Below are 17,495 nucleotides of genomic sequence, written 5' to 3' on the forward strand. Positions count from 1 at the left end.
CCCCACTGCGAGACATTTTTTTCTTGTATTAAGCATAAAGTCTTATTTTGGAATTTTTTTTTAAATAAATCTGAAAACATCTTATGTCATTTTGCTTCTCAAGTAATTGTATCTTGATTTAAGAGTGTTTAACTGCAATTTGTACTGCAAAACAAGACAAAAGAAAAACTTTTTTGCAGCGCACCCTTACAAATGTCCTCACGGAAACACCTGTCCTGCTGTCACAATCAACTCCACTCCCTGACCCGTCCCATTTGACATTGGGGCCTTATGAAGACCCACCAGCCAGATCTCCATGGTGCTTATTGATTTCTCCCCCTGTCCTGTGTCAGACAGGCCAGAGCTATAGCACCCCTGAGGCAGGCCTACAAGGCAGTGATCGCCATTTTGAGCTCAACGTTGTGGCCTTATTATTTCGGGGGACCCACACACACACACACACACACACACACGTGCGTCCGGAGAGGGCTGGTCCTGCAGCTGCAGCCATTAGTAGTGTGAGAGAGCGAGGTTGCCACATTTGGTCCTGACATCACTATGTGTTGCCGTGACAGCTGGGGAGGTGTGAGGCGAAAGGAGAGGCCGTGATAGGCTAATTTAGCCAGTCGCCACAGCGCCCGACCTCTGACCTGCAGGTGAGGGGGGCTCCGGGGGAACGGCTAGTTGGATAATGTTGTTCACACATGGCCAAGTGGTAACATGTGGAGTTAATCTGGGTTTTTGTTTGGGTGTGAAGAGAAATTTTTTAGGAGAAGTGAAGAAATTAGCTGGTTAGTTAGTATATACTGTAGTATGCACACAGATTGGCACTCACCCACTGTGTTGTGCCAGCGGTTGACGGCGAAGAGCCGGCTGCAGGTGATGGTGACGACGGCGGGGAGGGTCAGGTGGGGCAGCGTGTTGGCGGCCACATGAGTGACGGGAGAGTTGGAGGGAAACTTCAGCACCATGATGACATCCTGCTGCATCTGATCCTTAAACATGAGCGGACTCTGCGGAAGGAAACACTGTTGAACAGAGAAAGCAAAGGAAGAGAAGGATGGAAAAGAGGGAGGGAAGGGAGAGATAGATGAGGAGAGGTTGTTAGCGGAGAGGAAAGTGGTAAAAAAAAAAGAGTTGGAACAGAGGAAAGACTGTGTGGTAGTTTAGGAGGAGAGTCATGGAGAAGGGGCCTTTAAAGGAATAAGCTGAGGCAAATATACATATGTATTTATTTATTTGATTATAATACAGTAAAAATAGTAACAATGTGACATATTTTTAGAATTTAAAATAATGATTTTCTGTTTTACTATAGTATAAAATGTAATTTATTCCTGTGATGTCAAAGCTGAATTTTCAGCATCATTGCTCCAGTTGTCAGTGTCACATGATCCTTCAGAAATCATTCTAATATGATGATTTGATGCTCAAGAAACATTTATTATTATCAATGTTGAAAACAGTTGAGCTGCTTAATATTTTTGTAGAAATTGATACATTATTTGAAACTTTTTTGATGAATGGAAAGTTCAAAAGAACAGCCTTTGTTTTAAATCAAATAATTTTGTAACAATGTAAAAGCGTTTACAGTCACTTTTGATCAATTTAATGAATCTTTGCTGAATAAAATTATGAATTTCTTTAAAATCAAAATATACAACATAGTAAAATGTATAATAAAAGAATATAGCCTGGATAAAACACACACACACACACACACACACACACACACACACACACACACACACACACACACACACACACACACACACACACACACACACACACACTTTAAATAGACATCACAGTGATGTAAATGTGCTATCTGGGGGAATCTGTGGGTTTTACTCAAACTCAATTGACGATTAATACTTAAAGCATTAGGGCTGCACACATTTATTTTGGAATATAAACAAGCACTAATAATAAATGTAGTATTGACAGCATTACAACATTCACTTTGTAAACTTCAGTGTGATTGTTATGACGGATGCTTGATTGAGATAAGAACGAGTATTCAGGTGTGAGGACTCAAAAGGCCAGTAGGGAGCACTGTTCTCCCGACACAACTATCTTCTGAGCCTCTGTGATGGAGTTGTGTGCTCCTGGAAGTATGCCAGCTCTGTTTGACATGTATTTGTGTTAGGGACGTGGAAGCAGCAGCACTTGACTTCGGTGCAAGTAAGGTCCAAACTCCAAATTGGTTAAAGCCTACAGTTTCAAAGAGGAGATTGACAGAAATGCTCTGGCACCACTGAAACACCACTCCTGCGGTAGCTTATTAAATATCAAGACACAATAGCTGTCATTTGACAGTGTATTATCATCAGCTAGACATGTTATAAAATCATCAGTGTTGAGGAAGCTACTGAACCCAAACTACAGTGAAGCTACTATTTAGAAAAAGTAGCGAGCTAAATTACGAGCTAATAAAGTTTTATGAAGTAACTGCCTACACACACACACAATATTATATAAAATAGGAATAGGACTATTAATAATAATATTAATAATGGTGTGTGTGTGTGTGTACATTTTATTAAATGATTTAATTTTATATAATATAATTTATTATGTATTATAAATCTACTACAATATATTTTGAACAAGTAGAAAACAGTAGCTTGTAATGACTTTTTTCAATGGTTCCATTATGGATTCACGAACCAACCAAATGAACCATTTCACTAGAATTAATCGGCCCTCCCACGCTAACGGGAGTGGAAAGTTCTATGCATGATCTATTGACGACACGCAAATTAAAGAACACAAACACAGCCGGATCGTTTCCATAATGACCAACACAATCTACCAAGAGCAGCGCAAATTAGCGTCTGGTTTAAGACGTGCTTTTTTTGGTCTTTAAATAACGGCGCAAACACCAGTAAATCAACTAGCGCAAACCTTAGTAAATCACGTTGCGTGATTCATTTAAATACTCTCCTCCCATAAATGTTCCGTTTGAAAGGGAACGTCCGACAAATGCATATGCAATAACGTCAGCCGCAAAAATAACCCTGTCCACACCTTTTCAGCACTAATTTTTCACTGCGTGTTTTTAGTAAAACATGACAGTAGTTTGCGCTGGAGCAAGCTATTAGTAAATCCTAAGGCCCTAAGTGTTTTGTCATTTATTTTGTCATGTTTTGAAAAAGTAGATTATTTTACTGGGAAAATACATTATATTGAAAACATGCAGTTAAATGAATACATTTTAAATGTAGTTAAACTAGTTTTGTCACAATATTTAGTGACTGATCACACAACAGCAGATTTTTCTGAACTGCACCATGACTGCAGAAGTTGTGGGCATATGGAAGTGAGACTGCTGTGCTGGGTGTTGGGGAGCGGTCCGAAGGTCAGGCGTCACTGCCCTTGTTCCAAATAATAACTTCCCTACTGCCGGGCAGGAAAAAAAAACACAACAAGCACGCACACACTGATTTTATCACACACACACACACACACACACACACACACACACACACACACACACACACACACACACACACACACACACACACACACACACACACACACACACACACACGCTGTTCTCACCAGGTGCATGGCGGAGCTACGGGGAGGATGTGGCTCGATGAGCAACTGAGATGGCGTCTGTCCAACACTTTGGATCTGAGCCTCGGTGGCCTGCAGCAAAAGAGAGAGAAAGATACAGAAGAAAAGATAGATGGAGAGAGGGAGAAAAGAGAGAGAGAGAGAGAGAGAGAGAGAGAGAGAGAGAGCAGGCTGTCAGTATCGATACGCATCAAAGTGATGGGTCAATGCGTTACTTGACAATGCAAGCAAATCCCCCCATACCCCCCCCCCCCAGCCTTGGAGGGGTGGTTGTTGAGGGTGGGGGGGGGTGGGGGGGGGTTGGTTGGTTACTATGAGTGGGTGAGTTCCAAAACCCAAAACTACCCCCACCCCTGCCCCCTTCAAAGCCTGCAGAGTCATCCAAGTGTTAGTATGGAAGAGACAAGCCTTTCCTTATTAACATGCTTGAGTTAACCGTTCCCATTTCCAGGAGCAGGGTCCACGTACACCCCCCTCACCCACCCTTCGTGAGCAGACGTTAACCTGGACTGACGCACAGCCAGGACTGCGGCAGAACCCTCCCTCTCAGATGTTATTGTGTCGGAGACAAAGGGCAAAAAGAGCACACACACACACACACACACACACACACACACACACACACTATTATATAAAATAAGAACAGCATTATTAATAATAATATTAATACTAACGGTACATTAAAGATCACAAAGACACCACAAAAAGGATAATACTGTAAAGATAATTATTCTCTAGCATACTCTAGAGTCTAATGCACACATATAAATCATTATGATGTCATTTATATTATAGACATTTTAACCAAGGCAACTTACAAACGAAGAACATCAGAAGCAACTCAGAAACAACCTCATAATGCCACAATATCAAGTTTCAAGACTAAGCTAAAGTTGTACAAAAATGAGAGCAGAAGTTCTATATACTCATATAGAAATAATTATATACACTCAAATACTATAGATAAATGCTGTTATTGTACAATAACCTCTATTCACTGTCAAATCTGTGAATGTAAAAAAAAAGAAGGAAAAAAAAAACCCTTGAATTTTGAATTTAAAATTTTGAATCTGAAATTTCTCAGTTTTTAATGCTGTTCAAGTCATGTCAAAATTATCATAGTTGACTAGTAATTTTACACAAAACTCTTAAATTCATAATGGGGCAATTGACATGAAATACACTACCGTTCAAGGATGCATTAAATTGATATTCAAAATAATAATGTCACAAACAATATTATTTCAAATAAATACTGTTCTTTTGAACTTTCTACTCAACAAAGAATTCTGAACCAATCAAGACATGTTCTTGATCAGCTAATGATCATAATAGAATGATCATGTGACTTACTGGGCTCCGTAGGATCATGTGACTGGAGAAAGGAAAAAAATTAAAGTTACATAAAGGTAAAATAGAAAACAGGGATTTTTATTTCCAAATATTATTGTTTTACTGTATTTTTGATCAAATGCAGCCTTGGTGAGAAAAAGAGACAAAAACATTTGAAAAAGTTTTACTGACCCCAAACTTTTGAACGCTAGCGCAACAGTCCATCTAAAACCATTTTAACCAAGGTTGTTTCCTGTCACTATGTTTAAAGACTACTTATAGTGTTACAATTACACATAAAGATTTAGGTTTCTTATATGATTTGAGCCACAACTCAGATGAAGGGTCAAAACAATTGAAGAAAGCCACTCATTTCTCAGTCCTCACACATCCCTCATGTTATGCAACGCTGACAGACGCATGTCGCTGTATTGATAGAGTGTATGTTTGTGGTTGTTTGTGTATGTGTGTGGAGCCCAGGAGTGTGCCACTGTGCACGCTAGCATTGACAGACACCTACAAGCTCCCCTCGGCTGTTCTGAGGCTCTGATCCCATCAATCTTTCCTTCCCGCGTGGAGCGCCTCCCACAGTCTAACAGAACAGCTCTCCCTCAGTGCTCTGAAGCCTGGATTCTCACGTCAGATCAAACGTCCCCACGCCGCCCAGATCAGCACGTTAAACATGTCACATGACCTACACGCTTAGAATCGGAACCAATCTGAATTCTAAACTCACTACATTCTAAATTGCAGTTTGGAGAAATGTGTGATATCATATGCCTTTCACTTTCAGAGTTTCTTTTAAAATAGTTGGTTTTCCAAAGCATTTCACTTCAAAGTCAGCACAAAATCTAAATGGACTCTCAGTCTAAATTCTCTAAACGAATACCCCATTTCACTTACAGAATTAAAATGGTGTGCAAATTGTGTTTTTACGTCGACTTCAAAGCACTTTGGCAGCAGAGAAACAAGCCCACAGAATTATAATCATTAGTGCAACTGAAATGTGAGAAACAGTGAACTAGTTCTCACTGAAATACTTCAAATATGAACAACAGATCATCACACGTAAACGATCTTATCTAAGCCTGACCCTATTGGCAAAATTTGACACAAGCAGACCTCTCACGACTCACAGCAATCACATTTGGCAACAATTAAACATCAGTCTGTGCTGTTTTTACGATGCTGTCTGTCAAATAATAATGCGCTCACATTATAGCTATTTTAGGTTAGACTCAGGAACGGGTCAAAATGTCTGCTCAAATAATGTAATCTGATCTGAAGATCTGAGAGAAACAGGCAGCCATGTGGAAAGTATCACTATATTTCTGCCATCCAACAGTGAAGGAAAGAACGAGAGGAAAAAATCATTCTAGAAGTCCAGAAATATGAATATAAATGGTCAATATACTTCATATCAAAACTAAATATATACAACATAATGTTTTGATAAAAAGAAGTCTGTTATGTTCATCAATGATGCATTTATTGATCCAAAATAACAGTAATATGGTGAAATATTATTACAATTAAAAATAACTGTTTTCTAATTTATTACATTTAAAAAAAAAAAAAAAAGATTTCCTGTGATGGCAAAGCTAAATTTTCAGCATCATCATTACTCCTTCAGTGTCACATGATCCTTCTAATATGCTGATTTGGTGCTCTGCTGATGTTCAGCTGCTTTATATTTTTGTGAAAACCGTGATTTTTTTTTTACGAATATAAAAATTCAAAAGAAGAAAAGTATTTATTTGAAATAGAAATCTTTGTAAGGAAAAAAGTATTTCTTTAAAAAAAAAAAAATCTTACTGAACCTTTAATGATTTATCGTTTGTTACATGAGGCAAAAGAAGTTCAAATCAAGGATAAACTGAGGTTAAACACAGCTTATGCTCACATATTTGAAGACTGCTATTGAATCATTGAGGATAAACGTCATATTATGTGACTACGCATTACTTTACAGAGAGTTTACGACCTATGACCTACGATCTACGTTCTGCCTTAAGAACAAATGGTGCAACCGAATAGAGTTAGTTACAAACTAGCTAGTAGTTACTAGTGTGGACTTTACGTTACAATTGACGAAAGAACTTACGAATGGCTGGTGCAACCCTACTCAGCAATTTAACTTCCAGAATGTAAAGTCCAGAAAAACATCCAGCATTTATAGCAACTGTACCTTGTTATACATCCAATTCTGACAGATTATGTTTAGCCAAAGCTCCAGCTAATGTTATGTGAGAGACACGTCTTTTAAATCATCTCAATGTTGTCAACTGACCCAAAATGTCAACCGGTTGATCATCTCAGCTCTGGAGAAAAAAAAAAAAAACACACTTTATCACAAACAGAAATCAGTAACTCATAACTGGCAGTTCATTACGATAATCCACTTTAAGCCCCTGCTCTTTACAATAGATAAGAAACACCTCTTGCATAAGCTGTGCGGTGATTGTCTCCCCCTGAGCTTTAAGCCGTCATGCTTAGATGGACTTAAAACATCCATCATAACCTGTGGCATGTCAATCACAGATTCATCTTTGTGTCAGGTTAGATGTACAAGTATGTCAAAATCTGATGTTTACCCACCTCAGGTTCTCAGAGAAGCATAAATATATACATTTTAGGTGTGAGTTTAGTAATGGCACGTATAGGGTAAAAAGAAAAGACAGGCCTTTTATATATCCGTGTATGTGGAATAAAGTGCCATTTACACCTATGCTAATATGTCATTCAAGCTTTCACCACAAACGTATTCAACCATGTTGCCAAATCATTTAAAAAAGATTGGACATCTGAATGTATCATTTGGCATCCAATTAAAAAAAAAATCAATGTAGACTTAAAAGTAGGGTGTTTATATCCAACACAGAAAGACTGTGAAAGGATCAAATGCACTTTTTCTTACAGAGACACTCCTTTGAAATATTCAACTCATTTGTGAATGCTTATTAGTGACGGATAATTCACAAGCAGTGCTCTCATATTGTGTATTATGTTTACATGCAATACAAATCTGTATCAAAAGATTGCTGGCATGTTCTTCATCCATAAACGCTGCAGTTTTTCCAGTGACACAACCCTGCCATCTCGAGCCCTGTGACTCCATCATCAACCGCTGCCATTTTGATTTGACTCTGGAACGAGTTATGACCCTTAACTCCAGAGTTTGACATTTTAAGGCCGTAATTGCAGTGCTTAATGTCAGAGCTGTGGATGCACCTGTCAGTGGGGAATGAATCAATAGCCTGAAGGTGACGGTCACATTTCTGAGCGAGATACCATGAGCCGTCTTCCCTCTCTCTCACAACTCAGGTGGAGACCGAGAGACCTCAGAAACGCTAGTGAATTTAGCGTACCTGAGGTCAATATATTTTTTCCATGAGGTTACTCCTTTAATGTTTTTAGGTTGAGGGGCATTGGCTAACCACTTGGAAAAATAGAGCAAAAATAAATGAATTCCTTCATGCATTTAAGAAGTCAAGTTGAGGTCAGCGTTCCTCAGCATTTAAGTGTCTGAATGCCATTTGGTAGGTGCTTGGATGACATAAAAAGCAATATAGACTTTATGAAGAATGGAACATGAAGGCTTCTCAAACTCCAGAACTGACAAATAAAAGCCTGTTTTCTGGCTCTTCCGAGGCTAACAAACCTTGCTGTCAGCTACCATTGCTCTCAGAGTGCTGGACTGCTTGTGAAGAACGCGGCCACATGAAAGAAACATAATTGCTATTGTCTGGGATGTAGAGCTGAATGATGAAAAGCAAAGCTTTCTCCATATTGTTTGATAATTAGCCCCCCTGTTCCGTGAGTGATTTGCATAGTGGTCACTTGACAAATAAAGGCAGTCCTGGAAGTGACAGTATATAAATGACTTGTTTTGCAGACAGCAGATGGTGGGTATCACAGGGAGCAGGAGAGATATAGGGAATGAGAGAGAGAAAAAGAGGAGCAAGGGAGGGAGGTATGGGGCACACACTGCTACAAACACGCTGCCTACCAGCTGCTGCTGTTGAATTGGAATCATATCCACAAACACAATTATGTCTTCTTCCAAACTTCCACTAGTCAATAAAGACTATTGTGTGGAAAATCAATAACACTGATTTACATCCTAATTGCTTGATGAATTCAATTGTAGTCGATAACCAGAAAAAAATTAAATAAATAATAATAATAATAATAATAATAATAATAATATATATTTGTATTCATGTCAAAGAGTGTTTTTAAATGAATCATCTAAATCCTTAAAACAAACTATTAAAACATGCTCTGGAGAAACATGCTCATGCTCTAGAGCTGCATGATTCTGGATAAATTGAGAATCATATTTTTTTTGTTTCAAACAGAGATCACTATTCTTCCACGATTCTGAACAGACAACTAAACAGGTTCTGACAAAATGTTAATTAATCTGAATTATTTAAAACACTGAATGAATGATTCAATGACTCACTCATAAATACTTCACTTGTTTCATTACTGGATGAATCAGCGTTTTTGAACGAATGTCTTGAATTAATGATTCAAGTCGCCACATAGTACATATGTAATCGATACAATCATTATTTAAAGAGCCAAGTTACTTTCAAAAGGTGATTTGCTCTATTTTGATCGCTTCAAAATAGCTGTTAAGATGTTTCATGATAAATGCTTTCTCTGGGTCAGCGACAGCGCAAACACAGATTTGAATGTTCCGTTGTGATTTTGTCAAAGGTTTAATAGACATAGGTGAATAGTTGACATTTAGGAATAAGATTGCGTGTTCTCGAAACATTTCGACTTTATTCTACACGCAATCTTATTCCTAAATGCAGAGCATGTTTTAAAATCATTTCGAGATTAAAGTCGAAATGTTTCGAGAATAAAGTCGAAACGTTTCGAGAATAAAGTCGAAACGTTTCGACTTTATTCTCGAAACATTTCGACTTTAATCTCGAAATGATATTAAAACATGCTCTGCATTTAGGAATAAGATTGCGTGTTTGAATCGAGAATGCGATCTTTCAACTAATAATCGAGCAGCTCTAAAATAAAACTGAAATAAAATATAAATATTGGATGAAAAACGTCAACAACAAAAAAAAACTGGAAAATGAGAAATGTTGAAATGACCAACTGAAATAGACGGAAGCCCTGAAACGCAACATAAAAAAAAAATTCGTCAAAAAAAAAAAAAAAAATCTAGTATTTCGAGATTAAAGTCAAAACAAATGTTTCGAGAATAAAGTCGAAATGTTTCGAGAATACAGTCTTCTGTAGAAGTTTATTCTCGAAACGTTTCAACTTTATTCTCGAAACGTTTCGACTTTATTCTCGAAACATTTCGACTTTAATCACGAAATGATATTAAAACATGCTCTGCATTTAGGAATAAGATTGCGTGTTTGAATCGAGAATGCGATCTTTCAACTAATAATCGAGCAGCTCTAAAATAAAACTGAAATAAAATATAAATATTGGATGAAAAACGTCAACAACAAAAAAAAAAACTGGAAAATGAGAAATGTTGAAATGACCAACTGAAACATACGGAAGCCCTGAAACGCAACATAAAAAATTATAGTATTTCGAGATTAAAGTCGAAACATTTCGAGATTAAAGTCGAAACGTTTCGAGAATACAGTCTTCTGTAGAAGTTAAAGTCGAAGTGTGTGCATTCATAACGGCGCGCGTCCACTGGTGCATAGGGCGTGTTTCCAATTCTGAATTTTGTGTGTGTGTGTGTGTCTGTGTAAAGAAATGCACTTGTGAAGTCGAACTGCCTCGGACATGGAGCTTTTTCCTTTTATCTGGGCTTTCAACAAAAAGAAAATTCGACAGGTGCCAATCTACCAACATGCATTATCATGGCGTTGCCTATAGACGAGCACAGACTCTGCCGGAGTAGGTTCACAATCTGGTCGAAACTTTATGTGGCAGTGTTTTTGACGTGTTTTCGTGCTCGTCTATAATAGGCAACACTATCTGGGTCAAGAACACTTAACAGTAAACGGACTGATTCCCTCTTCACTGTTCTGGATACATTTTAAGTGCATCATTCTGTATCCAATCATTTGGCCGGATCCCGTTATTTCCTCAGATATAAAGCTGGCTACCTCCATCCAGTCTGAAAAGTGTTTTCGTCTGTAAAGTCTATTCTGGCGCAGTATATTTTGTAACGTCCTAAGACAAATGGTAATGCCTTGTTGGTAGACTAGCACCTGTAGAATTTCCTTTTGTTGAAAGCCCAGATAAAAGTAAAAAGCTACTATTACTGTATGTTTAGATCCATGTCAGAAGCAGTTCGACTTCACGAGCACAGGTCTTTACTAAAAAAAATATTACGACTTTATTCTCGTAATGTTTTGACTTTAATCTCGAAACGTTTCGACTTTAATCTCGAAACCTTTCGACTTTAATCTCGAAACGTTTCGACTTTAATCTCGAAACCTTTCGACTTTATTCTCGAAACCTTTCGACTTTAATCTCGAAATGATAGCATTTTTTTTACAGAATTTTTTTTTTTTTAACGTTGCGGTTCAGGGCTTCCGTAGAAATAACTTGCCAATAAAATAAGTAAAAATTAATTAAAGCGAAATAAAATTAAATAAAACTAATGACAAAAAATTACAAAAGCAAATAACAGAATTGCTAAAACAGACTTAAATTTAAAAAGCTGAAAAAAGCTGTTTCAGAATATTATTATTATATAATAGCATATAAAGTATGCTAAAATAACACTGGTTTGTGCACCATCTATGATATGAACATAAAAGCTAATTAAAATCAGTTGTCTAGTTGTGGAAAAGAGTGGTTCTACTTATATGGTCAGATTTTCTAAAATATTTGCCTAGTGGATGATAAAACAGGCAGAAAATTGATGGAGGGACTAGAATATAGAGAGTTATTGAAATCTTTTGACTGTAAGCAACCCCCTAGAAACCACAGAGAACACCCTAACAATGCCAACCACCAAGAACACTTTAGCAACCATATAGCAACACATCGGCAATCATCCACATCATCCTGGCATGTTGTGGTGACTGGTGAGTTTCATTATAATTTTGTCTGAAGTTGGCACAGATATATTACCAGCTGGACTTTAAGTATTTATTTGTACCTAAAGTGTTACGTTTACCACTCATTCAGAGTAAAAGATGCAATGCACGCGAGTAAGCAGTTTGAGTTTCTCTTTCCCAGAGGACATATTTGCATGTCAAGATCTGAATGACACACACTGACAGTCTCTCAGAGATATTCAACTGACACTGGGTTCATTCATGCTTGAACTGCGGTTGACGAATGTTGATATTGCGAGTCTTACGCCATCATTTTTAAACCTGTTGCATCCTGAGACCTTAAAAAAAATGGTTTACCTGCAAATATATATATAAAAAAAACAAAAAAACATCCCATGTCTCTAGCTACATAATGCTAGAATGCACACAGTAGTCCATCTAGTGGTGACATTTATAAAGCATTTTACCCATAGGCGGAAGGTGAACCAACTCCAGGGTAAGGCTAAGGAAGTGTAGCCTGACTACGTCAGACTTCGTACTTCCGCTCAATTTCATTTCGCTTCTGTACTCAGTCTGAGACAGCGTAATAGCTTTCCGTTTCCTCCGGCCTGAAAACAGCCGAGCCAATCAACGAACAGAGAGCGGGCTGAGAGCCGTGACGTAGACGCTGATTGTACCGTGGATGCGTAGATTTACTTCACATAATCTGCAAAAGTCGTTCACAGCCATGTTCACTCCGGTATTTCGCTCGATGGTTTTGTTTTCGCATCATACATGTGTTTACAGTGGAAGTTAGATGCGGCTGAGCATGCGCATAACACACGCCATAACCAAACGTTATGTGATTGGCTTACGGGTAACCAATGATTTTAAACTTCAGACAAGCGACCCCCCGCGAGAGAGAAAACACTTCTCTATTATGCCATTCCAGACTCTGTCTACGAAGCAAAGCGAAGTAGCAGAGTTTGGTATTACCAGACTAAAGGAAGTGCGCTTTCCCTTGAAAACACATTAGATTTCCATGAAATAGTTTCAGGTTATGTGTCACTGCACAACCTACACATCCCAGCATAAACACTCCCGATAAACTATTTGTTATTAACGTGTCTTCGTTCACAAACCAAAAGCAAGCATACTATAAGTGGGATTTGGCACGGAAAGAGCACTCCCTTTATAGTCACTAAAAGGCTGTCACTCACTCATCTTAGTTAATAGCATTTTCACAAAGTTCCGTTATAATCAATGAAGCCCACTGCCCAATGAATATCTTATTAACATAATTGTTTGTTATAATAAGAGGACTTGCTTGCAAACTCGGAATCTACTCACCTGAGTTTTTGTTCAGTGCTAACTTAAAAACACCTCTGATTGGCCATTGTGTTCAAGAAATCAAATATATGTCTGTGATTGGCTACATTGCTCAACTCAGCAAAAACACGTTGTAAATAGAAACGTTCTCCAGAGCACATACACAGATACGCACTGGAACGTTTGCCAAATATGTTTAGCCCAAAATGCTATTATTACAGAGAAAAAGGTGCCCATAACTGCTGATCATTTTTATTTTATTTCTAAAAGCAATCAGAAGCAGCAGCAGCAGCAGCAGGCAACGCTAGTATCAAGTCTGTGGCCAGGGAAAGGCTAAGTCTTGCCCAGCCTTATACACTCCAACACATTCCAACTATGATTTTAACATTCACTGACACAGTCCAATTATAAAAATGGGTAAAAAAAAGAGACGTTAGCCACAAATCCCAGAAACCTGTTGCCGTTGTCATGGCAACGCGGCGGTGGCGACCTACCTCGCGCAATAGGGGGTCACTGGCGAGGCTGTCGAGGTTGACGGAGCCCTCGTAGGTCAGGTGGTGAAAGACGTTGAGGGCGCGTGCCGCCTCGGGCCCACGTTGTTTGTAGCCAAAAATAAGGTCAATCCACTGGTGCAGCTGACACGACACAAACTCGCTTTCCAGAGCCTGTCAAAGAAAGCAGGGCAATTAGAGGTGAAAGGTACACGTACACAACACGAACACAAACACACACAGACGTACAGACACAAACACACAAGCACTAGACAAACATACACTCGGGGCGATGCTTCTTCAGGAGACTGCAATAGCCTGAGACCAACATCAAAGCGTAAATAAATAAACTTGTGTTCAATATTTTAACAGCTGTTTTTCCATAAAATATGATAGATGCACTTCTTGATGCACTTCAACATACAGTGGCTCTAAAAGTATTTGGACACACTTAACAACAAGATCAATTATATAGTTTCTCATGTTCACAAAGCCTGCATTTATATTGTCAAAAATACAGCAAAAACAGACATTGTTGTTAAATATTAGTATTACTATTTTAATATTTTTTTTAAATGTAATGTATTCCTGTAATTGTAAAGCTGAATTTTCAGCATCATTAGTCCAGTCTTCAGAAATCATTATGATTATGTTGATTTGGTGGTAAAAAAAAAAAAAAAATCTTATTTTTATCATTTAACATTGAGTTGCACTGCTTAATATTTTTTGAGGAAACTGTGATGCATTTTTTTAGGATTATTTAATGAATAGTTCAAAAGAACAGCATTTATTTTGAACAAGAATTCTTATACGTTATAAATGTCTTTACTGTAACTTTTGATCATTTTAAAGCTTCCTTGCTGAATAATATTATTAAGAAATGCAGTAGTAGTAGTAGATTTTATTTATTTTTTTATTTTTTTCAAATAATGGTCAGTTATGAATTCAAAGCATTATTATTTTCCAATAGGGATCTAGAGATACTGCCTGCTACAGAATGGCAATGCTTAAAGATGCACATTCTTTATTATAGGCATCAAACCCCACTGAAAGATAACAAAGGGAAAAAAAGAAAGATGGAACAAATAACACAGAATGGCACACAAATACACACTTTTCTCTTCCTCTCACACACAAACACACCCAGGGACCCGCTGCTGGATTTTACACACTCACTCTCACATCAGAAATAACAGCTATTACCAACAGAGCAAGCCGTGGAGCGCAGGGGCTGAGTTACCCCCAGGGCATGTCATTACAATCGAAAGTGACACATGCAAAGATGGGAACACTAAGTGAAAGAAAGAGAGGAAGAAATGGCAGAGAGAGAAAGGGAGCACAGAGACAAGGAGGGAAAAAGGGGATTAAATGAAACGGAGAGAAAGAGAGCAGCAGAGAGAGAAAAAGAAAGGACGAGATCTAAGGGCAAAACCAAGCCGTAGCCTGTTTAAAAATGTATGTGCTATTCAACTAACGTAAAATTCTGTGAAAAACAGTAGTCGTTCCAACAAACCAAAAAATCACATTAAAAATATCTACAAAATAAAATTAATATTTATTGAAATGTTTGTAATCATTTCTGTGTGCTCAGTGTATGACCCAAATATCTAAAACAAATGTCATGTTGATCTAAACCATGTATGATTTGATTTTCCTTCTACCATGGAACACAAAAATATATTTTACAGAATGTCCAACATGGTGGGTCAAGATGTCTGGTGTCAGTGATATCAAATCAGCTTCAAATTAGATTTGAGATCTATACAACAACAGGAAGGTTAACAGCAAATATAGACTTTCGATTTATTCCTCACAAAAAGCTATCACACAACTTCAGAAAACTTGGAAAATATCATAGCAATTTTTTGTCATAACCTAAGCAGACTTATACTGTAAGTATCAAAAATGAATCAGTGAATCATTTATGTGATCAGCGAACTTTTCAATTACATGAATTTCAATGAAAAAGTTCCAAAATTCTATGAGTAATTTTTTTATGAAATCCAATATACCTCAAAAGTGCTAAATTATTTGTAAATGAAACTGAATCTGAATTGTTAAGAGAAATCAAAAATGTTATGGAAAAGAGCACACAGGACTTTCTGCTAAACTTCTTTTTTTTAGAGAAAATGAAGTTAATATGTATTATAAAACTGTCTAAACCATTGTGGAGATGTCTTATCCAGAACACTTACACCAGCTTTTGTTAAATTACGAGGACACACCAAATCAATGATTTTGAGGGACTATACAAATGCTGTTAAGGAAAATTTTGAGTTTACAGAAAGTGGAACCAAACTGTGAGACGTCAACACATTTTTGCATCATTTAAGGCTCATGTCAGGTAGTCATGTCAAATATTCTGAGGTGTTTTGACATCCTCAAGCCCTTTCTTTAAGAAAATATTGCATTAACAGACAGGTATTGTTTGATATTTGGATATGTCCATGTGAGTGCGTGTGTCTGAATAGTTGAATGTGTTAAACCAGGAAAAAAAATGAGGCCGGAGGAAAGGTCACCTCCACAACACACACACACACACACACACACACACACACACACACACACACACACACACACACACACACACACACACACACACACACACACACACACACACACACACACACACACACACACACACACACACACACACACACACACACACACACACACACACACACACACACATATACACCCCAGCACTGTCACTGCAGCTGAAAAGGTCAAGTGTGTTTGCTCTAGTGCTTTTTCCTCGGGCAATATGGCCCACAACACACCTCTAATACTTTGATTTGGCAGCAGTTTTGATACACAATCAGTAGCTTTAAATGCATAAACACACACAATATTAAATTACACACCCTGCAGCATGGGCTATACAGTGTGTACAGCATGTGCTAGATAGAGCCATTATAAAAGGCAGTACACAATTTCGACTAGGTCTAGAGGGATTGGTAGACAGGACACACACACACACACATCCGTGAGGTCCTGTCTGCTGTGAGCCAAATCATGATTGATGAGGCCGGCATTAGGGTAACATTATAAGGGACAGTGGCCGGGCCTGTCCTCCGCGACATCATTCAGGTCAGCGGTAGATTACATTAGTATTGAGCAGTGCACTACGTTACGACCTTCATTGAGGGAAAACAGAACGCAAAGGCCTGCAGAGGACCAGGATGCTGTATCATATGAATGAATGAGTGTGATCTCAGGGGAAAAGATGGAAGGAAATGGATTACAAATTAAATACTGAACTAAGAATTTAAGATAGCAGATTCTGTTCAGACATTACATCAGATGATGTAATATCGTCAGCGGAGAAATACGGCATCAGTCTGTCTGTCTATGTATGTAATATGTATGTATGTATGTATGTGTCTGTCTGTCTGTCTGTCTGACTATCTATATTTACTTTCTATTAATTAAAGAATCCAGCAAAAAAATGTATCATGGTTTCCACAAACAAGTTTAAGCACTGCAATTAGAATATGACAATATTAGCATATTAGAATAATTAGGATTAATGTGACACTGAAGACTGGAGTAATGATGCTGAAAATGCAGCTTTGCATCACAGGAATAAATTACATTTTAAAATAAAATTAGTTATTTTAAATTGTAATAATATTTCACAATATTACTGTTCTTACTGTGTGTGACACTGTAAGAATAATTATAGCCTTGGTGAACATAAGATACTTCTTTCAAAAAAAAAAAAAAAAACTGAATCTAAATTTACATATAAACCTACAAATTTACAAATTAATGCAATTTCCTAAAGAAA

General features: G+C 37.7%; 1 protein-coding gene across 1 annotated transcript in view; it reads right to left on the reverse strand.

The window, feature by feature from the left end:
- Positions 1–17,495, reverse strand: part of nbeab (neurobeachin b) — a 298,682-nt gene that overhangs the window by 13,438 nt on the left and 267,749 nt on the right. Inside the window, exons 49-51 of the mRNA XM_081369689.1 lie at positions 13,709–13,879; positions 3,544–3,633; positions 815–1,007 (exon numbers count right to left, since the gene is read on the reverse strand). Coding sequence (XP_081225815.1) covers positions 815–1,007; positions 3,544–3,633; positions 13,709–13,879 — 454 coding nt within the window. The remainder of the gene's footprint in view (positions 1–814; positions 1,008–3,543; positions 3,634–13,708; positions 13,880–17,495) is intronic.

Source organism: Scardinius erythrophthalmus (assembly GCF_964197995.2).
Source record: "Scardinius erythrophthalmus genome assembly, chromosome: 7".
In the NCBI taxonomy this organism is placed as follows: Eukaryota; Metazoa; Chordata; class Actinopteri; order Cypriniformes; family Leuciscidae; genus Scardinius; species Scardinius erythrophthalmus.